This window comes from Geospiza fortis, unplaced genomic scaffold (assembly GCF_000277835.1).
Source record: "Geospiza fortis unplaced genomic scaffold, GeoFor_1.0 scaffold172, whole genome shotgun sequence".
Lineage (NCBI taxonomy): Eukaryota > Metazoa > Chordata > Aves > Passeriformes > Thraupidae > Geospiza > Geospiza fortis.
In genome coordinates, this window is record NW_005054309.1 from 3386159 (window position 1) to 3408705 (window position 22547).

General features: G+C 41.5%; 1 protein-coding gene across 1 annotated transcript; it reads right to left on the reverse strand.

Annotated features, from left to right (window-relative positions):
- Positions 1-1941: 1941 nt before the first annotated feature.
- On the reverse strand, positions 1942-16474 carry RNPEPL1 (arginyl aminopeptidase like 1). The gene is made up of 11 exons (XM_031055429.1): positions 16460-16474; positions 15958-16260; positions 15151-15302; positions 14584-14700; positions 13183-13418; positions 10780-10893; positions 9642-9754; positions 8836-8944; positions 7221-7448; positions 6805-6947; positions 1942-6133 (listed from the first exon to the last, which is right to left on the reverse strand). The coding sequence occupies exons 1-11, from the start codon at positions 16472-16474 to the stop codon at positions 5861-5863; spliced, it is 1803 nt and encodes a 600-aa protein (XP_030911289.1). The 3' UTR covers positions 1942-5860.
- Positions 16475-22547: the final 6073 nt, after the last annotated feature.

Sequence of the window (22547 nt, forward strand, 5' to 3'; positions counted from 1 at the left end):
ATCACACTTGCCTGTGATGAGGTGTTTGAGTCTAAGGTCACCTGGTCCTTGGGTAGAGAGGTCATCTGAACAAGAGAGCCACAGAAAACACGGGCCTGACTGTTTTTTGTCAGACATTAATGCAGAAATCCTCCTCTCAAGCCAACCCTGGCAGATGGAAATGCTCTCAGGTAACTGCAGCAGCTGTCCACCCCCCTGACATTCAGAAAGAGATTCTCTGCCCCTTGGTCATGCCTGTTGTACAGACACGAGGCTTCTCCCCTGCACACTGCAAATTTAATCAACAAACAAGACTTTTCACGTTGGAGTTTTGACCCTTTTGGGAGCAGAGGAAACCTTGCTGGCAGTAAGAATAACCCTCTTGTCCACGGCTCATGCGAGGGAGCTGCAGCTGCGCGGCTGCGAGTGGGCAGCACAGGAGAGCTCTGTTGGGGGAGGGAAAGCGGAAAAAAAGGCCTCTGTGTCAGGAACAGTGAGGCTCTGATCTGTGTGATTTCACCCCTGCATTCTTTAGGAAACAGCGATCACACAACTGCATAAATTCCATTAGAGGACCGATTCTAGAAAGCAGGATAAATGTTGAGCTCTAACTGTAAATACAGGAGGTCCAGCCTGCAACAATTAATTAGTTAAATACCTAACTATTTATTTATGAAGGTATTAGAAGAAGGAAAGAGATATATATTATCTTGGTCTCTCAGATACCTGACACGCTTTCCCTGCCCCACTGCAAGGTTGGAAAGGGCTGAATTAATACAGTATGCAATTGATGATTTTTTTTGTTAACACAAAACTCTTTGCAATGAGAGCAGCAGAGAACTTTCCCTGTTGCCTCTTGGCAATCCTGCTGGATTAAACTGTTCCTGAAGATAAAACACAGGTCTATTTAGACAGGTCTTGAAGATAACATTTTAAGACAAAATTATACTTGCCTTGTTGTCTCAGTCCACTTTAATGTAGGTGCTTCATTTCTCATTGGAAAGGAAGAAAGAAGACTGAGAGGGGTTGAGTCCCATTGCTATAGAAATTTAAAAGGGATTTTTGTCCAGCTTAATAACCAGCTCATTTCCATGTGAATGAAGATGATCCTTTAGAATAGTGTTTGATATTTTCATGGCTGTTTGCCAGTTTTGGGGTTTCATCAGTCCCATGTTTGCTTTTGTCTCCAACTCCCAGTGGTTCAAGGACAGGGAGAGGAGTAAAAGTAATCGAGCAGCAGTGGCTGGGCCCAACGTGTGTGTTTGTTTCTGCAAATGCTGACACATGGAAGCTGTTCGCAAGGGAGCTCTTGCAATTCTCTGAATCCTGATACCAGGATTAGGAAGGCACAGCAATACCGAGCTGACAGTGATCAGAGCTGTATCAAAGGAACAGCACAGAGTGTCTTTTTGCTTAAGGGAAATTTTGGAGTGGGTATTTGGGGTTATAGACCTCTCTCATTGCTTCAGGCACACACAGAGGTAAAGCACAGCTCCAAATTTTCAGCCTGGCTACCACAGCACACAAGATGCTGCACCTCAGTAAATATGATTTTGGAAAAGGGTCTAGTGCTCTGCAAACCCCACTAATGCCATTCCATTTTTAGAGAAAGACTTGTCTCTAGTATGTTGGAACACCTTCCTTGTTGGACACAGAGCATATTATGTTCAACATAATCCTAATTCTCTGGACAAGAAATCAGAGGTCTAAGACTTGAGTTTTCCAGTGCAGAAGGCAGATGCAGGAAGAGGACTAAAGGGAAGTGTTCACACAGGCTCAATCATTTATTGCCACTAGCTAGTATCCCTCTGTATAGAGTGAAAAGTCACCTCCAGAATATGGAATAGCTTTTCTCTACTCCCTTTATTTTTAAAAGGTTCTCATGTCCAGGTAAGACATATGTTAACAGGTGCCCAAATTACTACTGTTATTAATGGGAAAAAAAAGGATGAATGGACAATATTAGTAAAAAATTCTTTTAAAGTTGATGTGGAATATACAACAGCAATTGAGGTAATTTTTGAGAAACAATGTGCAATTTCCACTTTAAAAGGATGTTGAAACATCATGCTTCACCCAAGCAAAATCATAACACGAAGTTGTGGAAGACAGCTTGCAGTAACAGACCAATCAATCTGTTTTTTTCAGAATTAAAAAGTACTTACATGAGAAAGAGGTAAGTAGTTTATATGTGAGTAAGTAGTTTAACTTTCACAAACAAAGCAGTAGTTTCCAGAGCTGGAAGATAAAAGTAGACAAATCCAAACTAGACGTTAGGTATGCATTTCAGGAATGCATGTAATCAACAGCTAAACCAATTTTCTTGGGGCTTCAACAAAATCAGTGTCAAACTGTGTCCTCACAATTGACAATAATTCTGTGTCTCAGAGAACAGTGGCTTGATAAATCTCACACAGTGATTTCTAGTATGGTTTCTCTTGTACACCAAGTGATATTGTGGTCAAAATGGCTTTCAGCTTTTATCAATCTATAGTAAAAAGTGTGAAAAATGTGATGTGATTTTAGTGAGTTGACTGTATTGTGTTGTTCAATCTTTGGACAAACAGGGAGAACAGACTGAAGAAGTGTACTTGACCTAAGTGAATTGTGCAGCACAGAGCTTAGTACAGAAGGTCCTGTGCTATCCAAAAAAGGTAATGACCAAGGTCACTGCAGTGCAAGAACATAAAAGAGTTTTAGCTGAAGAAGAATGTTTGGGATACTTGATAGAATTGTTCTTGGTTGATAGCGTTTGTGGTTAAAATGTTGCAATGTAACATGACGCCAAAATTACTGACACTTAACACAGTATATTGTATCTAGCAAGAATATATTGAATGTATCAACCAACGTGGCTATGAAATGCTAAAAAAATTGTCAGAAATATTCCATTCTATTAAACAGCTGGTTCTTCAGAGCTTTCCCACAAGTGATATTTCTACATCCTCTGGTGCCCTGCTCAAAGCTGCAATGAAATAAAGTAATAGTTTTCATTTTCAAAATAAAAAAAGATAACCCGATCTCTTAGCATCTGTTTGAATAAAACCCATTTGATATCTAATCTGACTTAAATGGATCAGAAATGAATGTACCAAAGATAAGGCAAATAGTTCTATTTAATCACAGTCTAATTTGCCTGTCAATGTGAAGTCTACTACAAATCAAGATAGCAAGTAGCCTGAAGCATCAATTTATTTTCTGTCAATGAAAGGAAGGCTTATCTCCACAAATTTGCTGCCATTTTTTTGTCTCTACGAAATAAAAAATGCACTCCTCACTCACAGGAGAAACAGAAGTACCTGGAGGTGGATGCATGGAATATGTTCAAAAAATCTCGCTCTGCTTCAGTGTTTCAGAAAAGAAATTCTAGGTCAAAAGCCATTTGATGGGATCTTGCAGAGATAGAGCAGAAACACTAACATACATCTTGTATTCTTTAACCAGGAAACAGTCTGCTCAGTTCAGCCAGCATTTTCTTGCTCTGATGGGTGTCTAAGCAAACACAGAGCTGATCTGATGTATTTCAGTCAGTTCTAGTAACAATAGATAATATTTATTTTTGATTGTTTGCTTTTGCCACCTCTCCAGCACCTTCCTGTGTGGCTTTGAAAGAGCTTCCAAACTCCCTCTATGCTGCATCCCAGGAAAGAACAAAACAAAGACAATGTACCAAGTTAGCTTTTCCACACAGCTAGAGCAGGGACACCAAAAAACTTCCCAAAAGGCTGAACTTGTCACAAAGCTTAGTTTAATTTGACAATCATCATAAGGCATCCATGTAAATGAAAAATTCCCACCAGGGTCACAAACATTCTCCCACTAAATAAAATATGTTAGAACAGAGGCCCGTGATTCCAAAAAATGCTAGTGGTTCCTGGTCTCGACCAGGCTGCCGCTGCTGGCAGTGGGGTCCAGGAGACGCAGCACCAACAGCGGCAGCTCTGGAAGTGTAAAGTCAGCTTGTATAAATCTCTTTCAATAGAACAACAAATGAAAAGGAAAGAGATTTGTGTAGAAAACATCATTCTCCATCCTTTCTGGGAAAACAAAACAGAATTTAAAAGATAATCCCATTCAAGGAGCAAAGAGCAGAGCTTGGAGTTCTGAAGCCCAAAAATGCTGATGGCCCATTTTTAAAACTAATGAAGCACTACAGAGGCCTGAGTTTATTATTGCTTTATCCCAGTTCAGCCCAGGCTAAGGCTATGGTGAAGTCCAAATTAATTTAAAGCCAGAAAATGCAGATCCAGTAACAGCACCTAAGTCCTCATCCACACATGGGTGTAAACAGATACTTTTGGTGAAGAAAACAAAGCTCTCCCAAATTTCCTCCTCTTCCTATCTAGGTAGATCCCCATAGCAGGGCTAAAATTTGCCCTGAAGTATAAAACAATTTCTCTCTCACATCTCTGTTAACCAAGTCTTTTCCAAATGTTTTGCCTTTTGTTCATACTATCCTGGTGATGCATCAGCTCAGAGATGCCTTGTGGAAGCTCACAGAGAGCACACAGGTACCCACATGTTAAAAAGTTTGTGGCACAGAGTCTAAGAACCATCGCCTGTACTCTGCAATACCCCAGGACATGTTACCCTTGGCTTCCTGAGACCTAACAGCACAGAGGGAAGACAGTGTCTTCCCATGTTACATGGCTGGCCAGTGAAACAGCATGTCAGGGAAATGAAATGGCACCTTACTCCCACCATAAGTCAGAAAACAGACTTGGATAAAGTGGGATTTAAAAGTTTCACATCCAGAAAGATGGTGCTTCCCTCAGATTATTGTATGACAGGGCCACTGTTACTCAGGCAAACATTATTCAAGGCAGTAAAATCTTCGCATGGATATTTTCATGGCTGACCTACAAGCCAAGATATGCTGGGGATCTTAAAAAAATTATAGGTCTTGGTAATTCCTCCAAAAGGACAGAATAGAAGACACAGAGTGCATCTGATGCATGTGCCACACATCCTGACACACTAGCAAAGATTGCAGCTAGACTTGTCAAAACAGTTAAAAAGATTTAGGCATCCAGCTAGTACCAGAATTGATGGCATTTGGGAACCTAATTTTAACTTTGAAAATTCAAGCCTACACATTTCTTTATTGCTTGTCCCATCAAGTGCAAAGGGAAAACTGAGGGTAGGGTTAGCAGAAGGATTTCAAATCCATCATAATGTTTCCCTGTTCTTTTTTATATATTTCTTAATATATATAAAGAGCATCATCATTATTATTATTATTATTATTATTTAGCCAACTATGGGCAGGGGGGAATGGGAGCTATTTAAAATTAGTTTCTCATTTAAGCATTAGTCCCCTTCCTCCCAAATCACAATACCTCTGTCACAGGAAGGAGCATAACATGAAAACATGTTTGCTGCCACTAACAATTCCTGAGTCTCTCCTTTGCAGAACTTTAGCCCAAATATTAGGACAATGACAGCTTGACACATACATACTCCCCAGCAACATACACACAGCAAGTAGGACATACTCCACAGCCTCAGTGGCCTCAGACAAAAAAAAAGAAAAAATAAGAAGAAAAAGAACACCCTCCCACCAAACAACAAATCTGAAGAAACCATCCAGAAGAGCCTCAGGAAAGGGAACTATCCACTTTCCATGGAGAAGCAACAGCCCAGGAGTCCCTGCCCAGTAAAAACTGAATCAAAATATTCGTCACACAGCTGGTGGAGATCTCTGAAACCTGGCAGTACTACACACTGGATACTTGAAGGCACATTTGCTTTGTGTTTTGGGAGAGAAATCCAGTTACAACACACTGCAGCTGCAAGGCTGAGGGAAAGGAGGCAACGCTTGGTATCTTTCCTCTGTTCCTGTCCCCATTTTCAAGCTTCATGGCTGGCATGAACTGGTGATCTAAGCAGACACGTTGACATCCCTGAGTGAAATGGCACCATTTGTGGCCTCTGAGACTTTGTCCTCAAGCACCATTGCTGGTGTGTCTGTAGTGACTGCTGTAGTGTCTATGGCAGGAAGTGGATTCAAGCCCTGGGATAAGATCTGCTGGATCGTTTTCCGCAAATTGGGGTGCAGCTGGTTTTGGGTCTGGTAAAAAATTTCTAAGGCAAAAGACTTGAGAGTGCCAGTGCAAAGGTCCTCGTAAAGTGGAATTGTGTACATCCGAGACATCTACAAAAAAAGGAAAACAAGATAAAAACATTTCAATAAAGTCAAGAAATTCAGCTCTTCTACAGCTACACTCCAACAGCCCTGAGTAACTTCAGACTGGAGACAAGCAACACATTTCTTCAAAAGACAGATGAGTCTATTCTAAGTCGGATGCAAGGATTTTTATGAATGGTAATAAAAAAAAATCTGCTCTCTGAGACTGAGCTACTTCCACAAATAACAGAACTATTTTTAAAGGCCAAATAGAGGAGGCCACACTGAACACATGCATTAACCTTTTGCTCCAGCACAATAACTACTGAAAAGAACTCGATGAGCCCTAGCCTTGCTTGAAGTGTAAATATTCAAATAATCACATGATTTAGTAGTGCAAAAACTTGTGGTCTGGAAAAGCCAGAGCTGCTGCAAAGCAATACATAAAATGCATGGGCCAGAGCTGGGACAAGGGTATTGAGCCAGGCTAGAAAAGCAGAGATTATCTGGAGGCATTTGAAATTACATCTGCCCATTCCTCCCCACCACTAGCAGGTGAGCCATGCTCAGCCCCTTCGCAACACACCTGGGCTACACTTGGCCAGGAAGCAGAAGTTCCAAGGTCTTTCACGTCGCATGTCTCATGCACATGTCTCATGCACTGAGAGGTGCAGTGAGTTTAATCCAGCAGTTAGTACCTGGTTTTCCAAGAAGCGACGGACTTTGTAAAGGTCTGGGTAATAGTCATTTCGGACTACAATCTGCAACCAGCGGATACGGATTTCTGCATTCATGGAGTCCAGCTGAGAGGAGTAACATTCCGAGAGCTTTTTTATCACCTCTGAAGAGAGCACATACACAGAGAAAGAACTATGACCTATTTTGTCAATTTTGAGGGACATCAGATAATAACAACTCATCAAATCACAGAATCATAGAATCAGTTGGGCTGAGAAAGACTTTTGAAGATCTCCTATTCCAGTCCCTCTGTGACATGGCCTGGGACATCGACCTGACTTTACATGAATTATAATGTCAACCAGAGGCAAGGATCTTTAGAATTCAATCAATTATTCCAGGGATAATTTTCTACTATCCTGGAAAGAGTACTCACCATGTGGCAGTGGTGATCCATCCAGCAATCTGTCCAGGAAAAGCACAGTTTGGAACGTTCTCCACTTAGTGAGGTCAACACTGCTGGCAGCAGCAACAGAGTCCAGAGGCTCTGTGGTCCAGAGTTTGAAGAGTGTCTCCACTGGTCTGGTCAGACTGGATCCCTGAGATAAGTCTGGCTCAGCTAACGGAGGTCCTGTAGCATTGAGCCAACGTTCAAACTCCAGTCCTGGAATGAGGAGCACCAAAAATGTGGAGCAGAGATCTCTGCAGGTGGCTTGGCTGCCTCAAAGTTCAGGACCTCTTCTAGCATAGCTAAGGGAGGTTGTAACAACAGCAACCAATAGTTATAGTGACACAACAGTCTTAGCAGCCTCATTGGGATAGCCTATGGAACACCTGGAAGAGTGCTAGCAACACTGCTCCAAACCTCACTGTGAGTTTTCTAGAGCTCAGCAGTACAGTAAGTACAAGAAACATACATGTTCTTAAGGTAGCCAGGCTGACAAGTACCTATGTTCAAATTATGCTCTAATATTTGTGTGCCTGCACTTCTCTCTCAGAATTTTGAGGAAGACTGACAAATATGGAGAAAACCCATTTTATAGAAAAAAGGAGGTGAGAGGGATGACTAAACTCCTCCTACCCACCAATAAACCCAAGCAATTTATATTTATTTATGCAACCAATTTAAAAAAAAAGTTTCTTCACAAGCAGCAGAGCCTGCTTTCCAGAAGAGCTGCTCCTCTTGACCTTTTACCACCTCTGTACTTTTCTAATCCATGGCAATACTTCCTGTTCCACACCATCTACGCTAAAACTCCTACCTTCAGCATCCCCTGAATATTAGCCAGGCAAAAATTAGCAACTTCTGTGGTTAACTCATAGCCTACCAGTGGGCCAAATAAAACACAGAACTGCTGAGCTCATGCTGCAGCTTTTCCCACAGAAAACTCTCTCATCTCCACAGGCAGTTTCCTCTCTACAAAGCCTGCAGGCACCCAGTACCCTTAAGAGCTGTACTCTGCTGGTCTGCTTTAAACTGTCCAATGGGCTCAATCGCTATTCACAGGGATGGACACATGGCAGGATAACATGAGTCTCCTTTCTTTAAGAAAGTGAGATAATAAGCACCTGGGAGGCCACAGACCTTCCACAAATCCACCAACAGCTATAAATAGGGAATATAAGGGAAAGTGAAACATTCTGGAAGATATTTTGTATGTATGGGCAGGATCTTGGGGAAGTTACAGTTCTCAAAGCATGCTTTCTGTTATTGAAATAGGTGAAATTTCAAAGTGTGTTCACCTCTTCACTGCATTTAAGCATGTGTAAATCTCACAAGCACTGATCCTTCTGTCTGCAGAGTGAAAGGTGAGTTAATGAGAAAGTTAACGAAGGGACACTCAGCTAATTAATGTCAAAATTGTCAGCAGTTTCAGAGGTTCTCTTTCCCCAGTGTAGAAGCAGTAGCCACAAATTCTGTCAAGAACATCTGGTTGTTGCTGAACTATTTTGTTTGCCTTAGCATTTCCCTGTGCATCCTCCAAGCCAAGCACAAAATTCATCATCTAGGTTTTCTACAGTGTTTACAGTTAACTTAGTAAATCTCCAACCTGCTTTGCTCTCAACACATTGCTCTTTCAGCTCCGGAAAAAAATTCAGGAAGGAATCCAGAAGATCTTGAGCCACAACACTGGTAAATTTATACTTCTCAATGTAGGCCTAAAATAGTAAAACATTCAAATTGTGATTAGGAGCAAGACAGTTTCCTTTTGATGTAGAATCACTCCATGCCACAATAGTAACAACAACAACAAAAAAATACAAGCATAAGAGTAGGAACAATTATTTGAAGGTTTAAAAAAAATGAAGAAAAATATTCTCCCTCCTCACCCAGTTAAATAAAAGAACAAGAAGAAAGAGTAGCTGCAAATACATTGACAGCTCAGTAACATTTCATTTTCCTCTTCCAAAATAAGGCAGTAGCTGACAATTTTCCATAGGTTTTCAAAGTGTGCTTCCAGGCACCAACCTGCCCCAATACAGTAACCCATACCCTTTGTCACCGTGGGTAGAAAAACCCAAGTTATCACTTTTTAGTAGTGAATCAAGTCACATCTTTCCAGTCACACACAATCTGTGCTGGAACAGCTTTCTAATTACTTGGAGCACAGAACAAGAGATAACAAATATATACTACTACTCTGTATCTAGCACCTCATGAGCTCAGAATCTCAGCAATCTTGTACAAAGATTCAAATAAGTTGTCAGGCCCACAACTTTCCTCCATCTCTGACACACTTGTATTCAACTTTACCCTTAACAATTAGCCACAGTGAAAGAATCTGGGAAAAAAACCCCAAACAACAACAACAAAAAATCAGCTCTAAATCTCAAGAAAACACATATTTACACTCACTCTTAGGAAGGAGTCAAAGTGTCTGGGGTCACCACAGAGCTGGGACAGGTAGTAAACAAAGCAGTAGCCTTTCTCATAGGTAAAGAGGTTCATTAAATTACTGGGATTTACACCTGAAAGAAGACATCATGATAAGAAACTAATGAGGAGAGTGATTTCCAGCCCTTCTGAGTTATACAGACTCTTTAGAGATCACCAAGGTGAGACATAGTGACTTAATAAAAACTAAGCTTGTTGTCAGTACATTTAAGTTACTGCAGTAAAGAAATAGATGCAATCCAAAGACACAGCCTGAAAGCATAATAGTTTTTTTAAATCAGTCATTGTAAGGTAAGTAGTAACTCCCAATGGAATAAGTCACTTCAAACTAGAGGTCACTGAAAACAGATCTGGAACTTGGAAACAAATTATTTTTTCTTTTTTCAGTGCCAGGTTCTGGGAATTACCATACCACAAATTTTCAAAGATATCAATAAAAGGTAATCACTACTTGCTCCTTTCTTCAGGCTTTTACACATGCTTTTCCATTCCATTTGACTCCAATATCATCTCCACTTGCATTTTAGGTTGTTTTAAATATCATCTAGATAGAAGACAGCTTCACCCACCCAACTGTGACCACAGAACTAGAGAACTACCAGTGAAGAAGACAGGTAAATCTGGAGTGCAGTCATGCATCTGGCTCAGGGAATAACCAAACAGCCTCTGCACAGCTCAACTTAAAGCAAGTACCTGTTTATCTGCATGCTAAATACATATACAGTTCTTACATGAACACATAAAGAGAGGAACACTGAATAGCAGAGGATTTTATATTATGTTTCCAAATATTTCCATTTTAAATACTTTATTTTACATATCCAGAATTGCAAACCCACACAGCTTTCAATTCAGTTTTTCACATTCTTTCTACTCAGTAAGTCTGTTCTTACACAGAACAATATCTATAAAGATGAGTTACCCAACCTTGAAAAAAGCTTGAAAGCAAAACTTCCTTACTTTTTTTTAGACTGGTTTACAAACAAATATTTTTTTCAAAAGAGATATGTAAATATTAGTCATTTTTTTGTCACTATTCCACCATGGATATAGAGAGGTGTATAATTTTGTGTAGAGCAGCCTCAGCCAAAAGCAATACCTGGCTCCAGTTTAACCTGAAGCTTGCTGACCGGGTTGTCTTCTCCAAGGAGCTTCATCTGTCTGTGGAGAGCATCGAGGCGGAATGCAGTCTCCAAACATGTGAAGGCAGCTCCTACCCCAGAAAGTAACTTGTTAGTTGTGGGAAAATGATCAGCAAAAGCTGATCTGTGCAGGACTGGCACAGGGACAAACTAAAAGCTGCTGCAGGTGCAAAAGACAGAACAGTGAGACAGAATCACAGTAATGTAATGGCAGAGGAACTTGAGTGCAGAACATCCTTGTAATTAGTAATGGAAGTCAGAGCCTAACCCAGTGTATTTCCTCACTCTGATCATGCATCAGGCTGCAAAAAACTATGCTAAAATTTACATCCTTCACATCACCTCATCAGTTCTTGCAAGATAAGGAGGGCAGCACTGAAAAAAGTATTGTACAGGTAACTTTTAGGGAGCAATCAAGTGCTATAAAAGCATACTGTCACTGGTAGAATAGTAAACACAATTCCGTACTCAGTGCCAAGGATCTTACTAAGCAAATGTCACCTCTTGAGTGGAAAGAGAAAAGAATTTGATTTGGTTATTGTATTATAGATCCTGTGTATATTTTAAAGCTTTATCTATCATCCTACCTGTTTTTTGCCCTAAGTATTTCACCTTGCTCTCATTAGGACTTTTTACCCTTTGTGACTGGGTAAGCTCCTCTTTCTCCCTAACTGCAACGTAGAGCATTCCACGCTTTCAAACCAAACTAGCTGTATTACATTACCAAGTCAAGAGATCTTTCCTATGCCATTGCAGACATTAGAAGCTGCAGAAAATAGATTTTCAGATTCAGAAAATACTTAACATCCATAAATATTAAAATTTTTGCCGTCTTTGCTGAGTTTTTAACCTGAAGATAGGGTTTGTTACATAGATACAACCTCAGAGTCTCAATGTAACACCCGAATCCTACATAGCCAAATGTCAATTAACAACCAGGATATATCTGGAAAACAGGAGAACCTGTATGAGCAGAGAAGGAAGTGGACCTGCTTCCCAGGGGAAAGCAAGAACTAGGGTAACTAGTGTTAAGGGCAATTACTTCAAGCTACAGAGAGGAGAATTAAGCAAGATCCAAGAGGAGCGGTAGTCAGTGGACTCAAATTTCCCTAAACAATATCATTGCAAAGATGCCTATTTACTATCAACAGAAAGGACTCCAGAAATTATGTCAGAAAGGGTAAGATTTAGATCAAAGGTCTCTTGGAAACAAAAGAGAATGGAGAAAGAGTTTACTAAAGAATTGCACAGGGAAAGACGTTTTTTAGTTTCCCAGCAAATGTTTCTTGAAACAACCAGTCCTAGAGAATAGACCAAAATCAGCAAGGATTTTGTTCTGTGTTGGATGGAACAGACTAAGATGATGAACAGGTTGATATCTGCTGACCTACCCACATTACTGCCATGCATAATATGACTTAGGACAGTACTACTCACTGAGAATTACTCAATATAAAACAGCTTTCAAAGATATATTATATGCATTGTAACATCTCCATAGATGCTCAGAGCACTTCTTCGCCTAAACTTGTCATCAGTTCAGGTCCAAAAACAATATACATGAATAAAAACAAATGCTTTCTTCTAAACATTTTTGCTGTCAAGATTTCTAGGAACTTTTCTAAGATTGTTTACATTGGATGCTTGAGAAAACACATGGAGCTGGCTTTTAAGAACATAACAGGACAAACTAGAAAAGCATACATTCCCATTATTCACTTCAATAACAAGCCAATTAAACTTAAAAGAAAGAGAAATAATTTACTACTTATATATTCTAAAAACAGCACCATAAAACTGACCTGTGAAATTCACTGACACAAGCAAAGGCAGGGCTTACAATCCTGCAGGAAGCCTCCAGCACATAAACAGCTACATAAATCTGCACATTTTTTTAATGTTACTGCCACCATTCTTTTTAACAGTAGATAGCTACTAACTGATCAGAATTAAAAGGACATTTGTTCAGAGGACAGTTATTTCACAATGTAACTGTGAAAAGTTTTCTTACATCTTTCTCTGAAGCATCCTCTGCTGACCTTGCTCTGACATATCAGCACCTGCCTGGTACCCAACAGTAGTTCCAAGTCCCCACAGCATTGTGCTAACACACCTCACTCAAAGCCCCTGGTACCATATCTGGTATTGAGCCCACTAAAGCCAAGACAACGTCAAACTCTAAGTATGCAACATGTTCAACACAAACTTTGGGGCTGTGTGTGGGTGAGTTCCAGAAATAAAACAAAGCCTAACTGAAAACCAGCTCCCTACAGACTTCAGAGCTTCCAAGGCAAATACTCCAAGCAGGCAGCTCAGAGTTATGGTAAGAAGGAGCACGAGGAGGAGTTCTGGAGCTGTACCGTAGGTCTCGGTGGTGATGCGGCGCTGCGCGTAGGTGGCCAGGCCCTCGCTCAGCCACATCTCCTCCCACGTGGCGTTGGTGACCGCGTTCCCAAACCAGCTGTGGGCAACTTCATGAATGACGTCAATGATCAAAAACTCATCGCTCTCCAGAATGGAAGAGATGATGAAGGTCAGGCATGGGTTTTCCATGGCAACAATAGGGAAGGAAGGAGGAAGAAAAACAATGTCATATCTAAAATTAGGGAGAGAAGAAAGAAGAAAGGAAATGAGCAAATTGCAGCTAGAAGACACACAGTAACATTATCTGTTTTCAGAAGACACAGTAACATTTTTCTTTCTTTCTTTTGGGAAGGTTCTCCTGAGACCTTCTTGTGACTTCAGGAGCAAACTTTCTATATCAGTGGTGCCTAATTCTGATCAGAGGATCACAATTTATTTTGTTGGCCAAGGACCTGCTTATGTTTGGATGTAAAGACTTGATAGTCTTTTGGTGTCATCAAAAGAAGCATTGTGCTCCCTTCACACGCACAAACTCATCACAAGTTGTATATCTGGGAGCCACAAAAACTGTTTCACTATAAACAGAAGTGTAACACAGTGTTGAGTCCCCAGAGGCCCCCAGGAATGAGTGAGGCTAGGAAGCTGTCAATGAAGGAATTGATTTCCTACACATGTAGTATCATCAAAATAACTTTAATCTGTCTGCTTGGGAACACAATAGTAATATTTGTTTTGTTTTCTAAATTTCTTTACCAGTGATCAGCACTGGCACACTGGGCCCTGTTCTCAGATTATTCCAAGCAATACTTGTTAAATCAACAACAAGGCGATCTTCCTGCTTACCTTTAGCAAAGAAATATAGGAAACCTTTGTAAACATTTTCTCCCATCCAAAGAGGCAAGCATTCTCCCAAAACCACTCTTTTTTAATATATAGTCAAGCTTTTCAAGAGCTATTAATGTTGGTTTGGGGGACTTGGACTTTCAATGAGTCTATACTGAGATTTTCAGTATTCTCAGGCGTGCCACAATAAATGCAGAAATAAATGAGATAAGTAAAACAACTGTACATTTTAAATGATGTCTGGCCCAGTGCTGGACTTACGTCACAAAACACTGTAGTATGAAAACCCTCATTCCTCAGGAAAGATCCACTGTTTAGAAACCTCCAGTTCAAAACAGTGAATGTTTCCACTGCAAACCAGCTACAACACCTCCATGCCTCCACGATCCTTTCTGCCACTTGTGGAGACAAAACTCCAGAGTCTGTTTTCATCTACGACAATGCTGCCAGCTGAAATGCTAGTTTGCCCTGCTATAGAGAGAAAGCATGATCATTTCTCAATACTGTTTTATTTTGTTCCCATTGCACATTCCCAGGAGACTGATTAAACTCACCTTCCCCATATATAGGGGCCATACAGACTCTCTGCAGCAGTCAACCAGCGTTCCACAATGCCAGAAAGTTTGCTGATGGCTGTTGGCAGCAGGCAAGGCTCTGCCCACACTCTGCTCCTGTCAGAAAACAGAAAATATCAGGTGATACTTCAGCAAACTGAATTATCTCTTAGAAAAAAAAAAAAATAGCCTGACTGCTTACCACACTTCCATGTATGGTAATAGAGCAAGGAGACCTCCCATCAGACCTGGGCCCTCCTAGACTAATGCTCCATGGAACGTGGCAAGAGGTAACCAAAAATCCATTCAACAAGGCAATGAGAAAGCAGCTGTAATGACTTCAGGGAACAGCAGGCAATATTTATGGAAGAGGACTATATCTTTGCCAGTGCACTGCCATGAATTTCTTTATACCCAACTACACTTCAAATTTTCTCCGTGCTCACAGCTCATGAACCCAACTGTTCCCTTTTCAATGACTCAACATCCTTGCTACTTTACAGTATGAAGCACTGTACAGAGACATAAAATGCAGAATGAACTCACTGCACTCACTGCAAATCTTACCTTGGACCTATGTCTGCATGGATGAGGTCACCAGCCACCAGGGCCACTAGGTAAGCAGGAACTGGATATTCCATGTAAAATTGATATACACCTTCCTCTTCTACATAGGAACTTTGGGTGGCACTCATCAACACCTGTATGCCTTCTGGAGCCTGAAAGACCATCATGATACACATCAACTCACCAGATAATCACAGCTGAATGACTGAACCACACATCTCTGGTTCATTTTCATCTATGCCTGATGATGTACATTAAAAATCATCATTTGCATAACACAAAATGAAATATTTCTGTGAGGTTTTATACCACAATCTGCCCAATCCATGAAAACATACCAACCAAAGATATTACTCTTCCTATATGCCAGCTGCCCCAAAAGCACCCACATATTACATTATTTCATCTATACAAAATGCAACATTATTTGATGCTGATTTCAAAAGACTTCGGGTTTTTTCTTTCAAAAATTGGTACAATGCAGTTGAGTATTATCATCATCAACAACCACTATTGGAAGGGGCCCAGCCAAATTCTCTCTCATATTTTTATTTCACAATTCCTCTTTCAGCATTGAGTACAAGGAAAGCAAGACCCAAGCATGGTAGGCAACAGAGTTACCTCTGTGGTACTACCCTGATTCTGGCCCAAGAACCAGAATTAGACCTAAAAAATTCAGTATTCTTTATAACACTGAATCACAATATTTTTAGCAGATGTAAACTGCTAAAAATACATGATGTAACTACACTTTCCCAAGTTAACAGGAACTAAGAGCTCTGTGAACCATCCCCAGGCATCCCTTACCTTGACAGTAGCTGAGTAGGTGCATTTCACTGCAGGGGTGTCGAAACAGGGGAAGAAGGAGCGGTTACACACTGAGTGTCCCTGTGTGAAGACAAAGGGCTTGGCATTGCCATATGTCAGCTCTGGATCCAGCCACCAGATCTGTTGAAACAGGACAGGAAGAAGAGATGAGGGAAACAGACAGCGTGACAAGGATGAACTGCCAAAAACAAAATGTGAAATCAAGAGGATTGTGGGGGAGAAGCACCACCTCAGCTGTTTAGTTCCCCGGATGAAGACCTGGCACAGGGCACATTTCCATCTCTAACAATTCATCTTTCTACTCCGCTTTATTTGCTGGGAATGGTCAGAAAAATTCTTACTGTCTGAACACTGATTGGTGACATGTAACATGGTGACTTCCAGCCACTCACTATTTCTGTTATATCAATTTGCTTGGTTAATTACAAATCCCTAACAAATATCCACACAATATCCACTCCCTTCTTCTCAAAGGGAATACTCTGGCTATCTCCATGTTTATAATTCAATATGAACAGGAATAGAAGGGGTCAGGTAACATAAGCTGAAAAGAAAAAAAAAAAACCACAACCCAAAATAAACCCAAATCCACAAACCAAAAATCCCTGAAGCTGAACAGCGTACACAATATTATCTGTGACCCTGACACTGCCCTCCTGGCTGAAGCATCAAACATTTTGACACTATGCAAAAAAGTCGGTATATGTAAGAAACATCTGGTCAAGGACACTGGAGGCCCCTTTTTACAGAATGGATAAGGAGATTCTGGGTGGTCACAAAAGAAAAGCCAACAAAACACACCACTGAGCACGTCAATTTTCAGTACCAAACAGCAAATAAATCACAAGTCAGACACTCAGCAAATAATTAGAACAGTTAAGAATAATAAGAAAAAGTCCAATTTTTTGCCTTTTGGTCTTTCTATTTCAAATGTTTGTGCTTTCACGTGCTCCCTGCCTCCAACTTTGAAGTGTAGGAACAATTTGAAATAAGGATTTCCTTGTAATCCTAGAACTCTGGAGCTGAACTCTGATGGAAAATATCAAATATTGTGAAATGTGCAATAAAATTTGAACCACTGGAAGTCTTGGAAACAGTCAAGCACAAGGAATAAAACTTCTGAGTCTGCTGAATTCTTAGATCAAAGCAACCAATAAATCTGAGATCAGGGAACAGCAGTCAGTGCAAATACTAGTTCAGTTTTAGTCCTCAAGGGAAAGCAACATAACACAGAAGAGAAGCCTGGGTACTAAGTCTGCTCACGTTTTAACAACATGTTACAACTCTGTCTCCTTGTTAACTTTTGGAAGTTAAAGTTTTCTCTGTCTCCTTCTGTCCTATAAGGTTACTTTTTGATATCTTCTTCCCTTGCCTTTAGACCTTTTTCCTCAGATGCCAGTGTGCTCCTCTCCCAAATCACCCACTGCAGCAGCACCCCTGGGGACCAGTGAAAGGTGAGGACAGGAAACAGAGCCAGCAGCTTTCAGTTATTCCCATGGAGTCTCACACTTCTGCTGGCAAATGTTTGGGGGTTTTTTAGGAGGGAGGCATTGCAAAATTAAAAACCTTTATCTAAAAGTAAAATTAATCTCTTGAAATTTGTTTTAAGATTACCCTCTTCTATTTCAAGCCTGTAGGGCCAGAAACAAGCCTAAAGCAGGACTTCTGAGGAGCCCTGTCTGTTCACACCCATGTGCTACATGTCAGTGTAGCACTGCCCACAGCCCTGGGTCACAGCCCAGGGGCACCTACATAGCTTTCCAGTACATTTCAGTACATTTCCAGTACATTTTACATAGCACCTACATAGATTTCCAGTACATTTCTCATGGATAGCTGCTTTTCACAGCAATGAATATAATGTCTGCAATGCCACATTATGGAACTAGAGACAGCTGTTCCAGAAGGCATTTGGGGACATATGTCTCATTATACACCAATAACTAGGAACTTCCACCCAGAACACACATTTACAAAAAAATGAAGGTGCTGTTTTTAATACAGGGTAGTAGTTTTCTAACGATCCAGGGAAGAGGCTCAGAAATTAAATTTCAATTTCTGCCCCAATGCCTTTTAAAAAACTCATCTGATCGGTGGCTTTTGTTTGTATCACAAAGTCTGACTTCCAATCTTATCGCTGGCCCTGCTGAAGAGACTCATCTTCAAAACATTGTTTCCTTTGCTTTTTGAGAGACAGAAGAAGGTAACAAAGAAAACAGAGAGATAAGGCACCACCACACCTAAGTTGCAACACTTGAGTAGGAAGGAAAAAGGGCTCACAGACAATGTCTTTACAGCAGAGAGACAAGGGGAAGTTCTCCCTGAGCAGTGCAGGAGGAAAACATAAGCAGGAAGGGAAGGGGAACCAAGAGTTGATTCTTGTTTACAAGAAACTCCATAAATTAAGGACGACTTCTTTTCAACCAGTCCTGCTTTATTTGACATTTGGTTGAAGTTAAGCGAAACACCAGCCCCACAAGCCAAGAGGGAAAACATTTGCAGAGGATGAAGTATTTTTTTCCCCTGTTTTCTAACGTCTGCAACTACATGGCAAGCCTCTGTCTCTCTTTCCAGACACACTTGGAACAATGATGAAAGTTATCCTGAAACAATATAAATAGATCTGTAATATAAATAGACCAGGCTATGCTGCTGGACAGAGGCAGGGCTATGGGCTGGGGAAAATGAGTATAAGCAGCATCCCAGAAAGGAGTGCGAGGCACAGGGTGCTGCTGGGCAGGTGGTGGAGCATAGGGACAGAGCAGTATTTGGGGCTGTATCATCTACTCCACATGCAAATCCCTCCTGCACTTCCCCTTGGGAAATACACATGACATCATCATCATGCTCTTCATTTTTACCTAGCTTTTCATGTATACAGGAAAGCTGTTTCACACATTAAAGCTGTTCTGTGGTGCATTTCAATTAAAAAGACCTGCTGCATGATTCCTCTGCTGAACAAAGGCTTTTGGCAGCCCAGGCTTTCCCCTGCCCACATACTGCAAAGAAGTCCACACTTTATAAGACACCTGCCAAAAGTATAATTTTTATTGACTTAGATCATAATCTTTTGCCCAAATCTGGCAAATGACAAAGGCAATTAGCTAAGTCTCTTTTAATTTTAAACCTCTCCATGTTTCTACATGCATTATTGATGAAGGTGGCAGGAAGAGCTGCAAAGCCACAGCTTCTGTTCTAGGCAAACAAGCTGCTCTATCTGATGACAAAGTAAACAAAACACCTGAGATGCAGAGCACGTGACAGAACCAAGGCACACCTGGGCAGCAAGTCATTCTATGAGGACTGAGGAATCAAGACAAATCTAAGGAATTACAGGGAAGTTTCTAGCACTGCAAAGAGAGCTGTCCTTTCTGCTAAATCCTGAAGATGAGGAAATGTTATCATTTTTTGTACCAGAACCCAGAGGAGGATTTGCATTTAAGGAAAGAAAATAGCACTGTTGTTAAGATGTGCACTGACAAATCAGAGAAATGACACAGTGGGCAAGAGATAGGTGCAGATTTTTCTCTCTAGGGAAGGAAAAAAGAAAATATCACACAAGAGTATTACCAAGAAGTAAGGGATGAGGGAGAAGAAGGAGAGGAAGAACAAGACTATTGTCCCTGATATATCTGATCACTGTGTGCCTTCAGCCCACACCAGGAGTGATACACAATGATTGTGACAGTCCTGCCTCTGATGGAAACTGGTGATGTACTGAGCATATGGTTTCCTAACAGCACAGGGAGCTGGAATGCTCTGTGAGAGGCAGATTTAATCTCTCAGCTGTCGCTCAATGTCCATCAAACAACCAAAGATCTTGGCTTCTTCCTCCACATAAGAAATAATAGGACAGTCAAATAACATGTCCAGATGGCTCAAAGCAAGTCTATCAAGACAACAGGTTTCCAATTTTAAACACTACTATCTCTGCTGCTGATCTTACTGCCAACACATTCACACTGCACTGTAACATGTATTTACTGTTTTATGGGTCCCACAAGCATGATAAAGGTCCCACAGAAAATGAACCCTGACCTAAGGAGAATACATTCCTAGAATGGCCAAAGAAAATAGAACTTCTATAAGAGAGAGGTCTGACATTGTAAATCTGTGCCTCACTGACAGAGAAAAGTGACTGCCCGGGTATTTACAAGACATGAGTATAAACCATTTGACCCTTATACGCATATGGGTTACTCATCCCTGTTAAAGTGCAGGGCTGGGCCAAAAACCAGCAATGACAGAGAGCACTACAATAGCACCAAATCGCTTTGGATCCAAACAAAATAGCTCAGCATGCTGAACATGAAGGGCTACAACAGGTGCTACTCGAGGACAAATATTCTGCCAGCCAAAACCTACAAGAGAGAGTGAACAAACATGGTAGGATTTATGTCAGTGAGCATGCCTGCTCCTGCTTTCCAGGATCACTTGGGAAGGGCAGTGCATGTCCCCAGTGCTGTGACCATCAATAATCTTGACATGAGCCCTTACAGCTTCAGTTCAGCTGAAGCAGACTTCAAAGAACAGTATAAAGAATATGAAGCTCACTCTGATCCATGGGGAGCAAGACAACAATAGAGGGAATGGAAGAAATGTCCTGCTCCAGCATCCACACAGGACTGCGTGTGGGGCCAAGGAGACAACACATAAATGCAAGGTGAGACTAAATGAACATCACATCAACCCTGAACCTTCCAGTGGTTTTCACATTCCCCAAAGCCAGATCAGTATTCCAGTCATACTGAGATCACTTCTCCATAGACTCAGCAAGACAGGCTGCCCCTTTGGCAACAGGGCTGGCAAAACGCAGGGGAAAGCACAGGCTGGCCTAAAATAAAACAATTTGTTCAAGAGGAGGAAAGCATGTTATCATGTACTTTGGGAGGCGTGGCTCAGCCAGACTGAGAACGATTACAGAGCACACAGCAATGCCAAATTAGCTTTAAAGCCTTCTCACCATAAACAAGGCAGAGACGGGACAAAAGAAACAGGTTTCTTCATAAACCTGGGAAAAAAATAATGAATGGAATCTTCTGAACACACTGTGAGCTACATGGCAGAGTATTGTACAAGGAAATACCAAAGCCAGGAATTCCAAAGGTGAAAAGGAACAATATTCAAGTGGATCTGGACTTTAGAAGTGACAGAATCTTCCTTCATTTTTGCACTTCTAGGGAAAGATTAGAACATTAAAAAGTCACAGGAAACTTCTGTCAATAAAAGTCTTCATGTGGAACTCACTATTCTGAGTGAGTCAATGTATTAAGACTACCCAGATCATTCCAAGAATGAAATTCCTTTTCTAATCTTCCATGTAGTATTAAAATTAGACAGAGAACACCCAGCAAACACATCTAATCAGCAAGACTTTCCTGTCAAGAGGAAAGGCCTACTACTTACTTCCTGTGGGTTGTGCTGCGAGAAGCTTTTATTATTCAATTCCTGCTCTTGTTAAATATATTGTAAAAGCCAAATAGATCCACACTTTTACTGGTTTTGACCAGTGCAACAGCAACACCAAATCAGAGGACCGAGAGACAATTCCTCTAGGAAGCATAGATGCAACAAAGTTGCAAGACTCTTATAAAAATACATCTCTGCAAATAGATTCATGAACCACATGATGAAAAATCACCTCAGTTTAATTTCCAACCTGAACAGACTGTAAAGTAATAAACAGAACTGAAGTTCCAGGGAGAACTTCATATTTTCACGGTCATAACTTCTTAAAAACACAACATCTGATAGGCAGCACCTAAAAGGCTGGGAATAAAGTGCTTCTAAATACCAGGGGTTTAAAAGAAACGACAGAATTGACAAAGCATTTCACTGCTGAAGAAAGCTAATCCACAGACATGGAAGCACCTCCATGGCTACATCCAAAGAGGTGTTTTGGGCCATTTCTCATCCCTTTTTTCAGCAGATAACTTATAGGAACCTCTGGAATCACCCATTCTTCTCAAAGCTCCTGACCATGGCTCATTGGAACACCAGCCTAGCTGTGCAAGGCCTGATTTTGTTAGCAGTTGGCAAAACCCCCAGGGGAACTCCTACACTGTGCATGACATAATTCATCCTGAAAGACTGGGTCGAGGCAGGAGTTTGCAAATTTTCACTCTCCCCGCCAACAACTGCAATGTCCTTAAAGAACGAAAAACTTTCATATTATTATAGTGAGGGGGGATGAATAGCCTAGGGGTCCACGCGATGGGGGAAGACAGGAGGGAGAGAAGCTGGGTCGGTACGGGCACCGCTGCTGAGTGCGGCGGGGGACGGCGGGGCTGGCAGCGCCGAGAGCCCCTGCGGGCAGGGACAGGGGCTGCTGCCCGGCGGGCTGGCACTGCCAGGCCATGGGGCCAGGGGCAGGACCGGAGAGGCTGGCACTGAGACACCTCCCGCCGCCTTTGCTGAGGAGCCGGGGCGCTTCCCCGACGGTCACTTAGAACAGGAGCAAAGATGTGCGGGCGGCACGGGAGGGCTCTGCCAGCCGCCCCGGGACCCGGTTTCCTACGTTACCAACCCCCGCCCGGTACTCACGGCGGGGGCGGCGGGCGCGGGGTAGG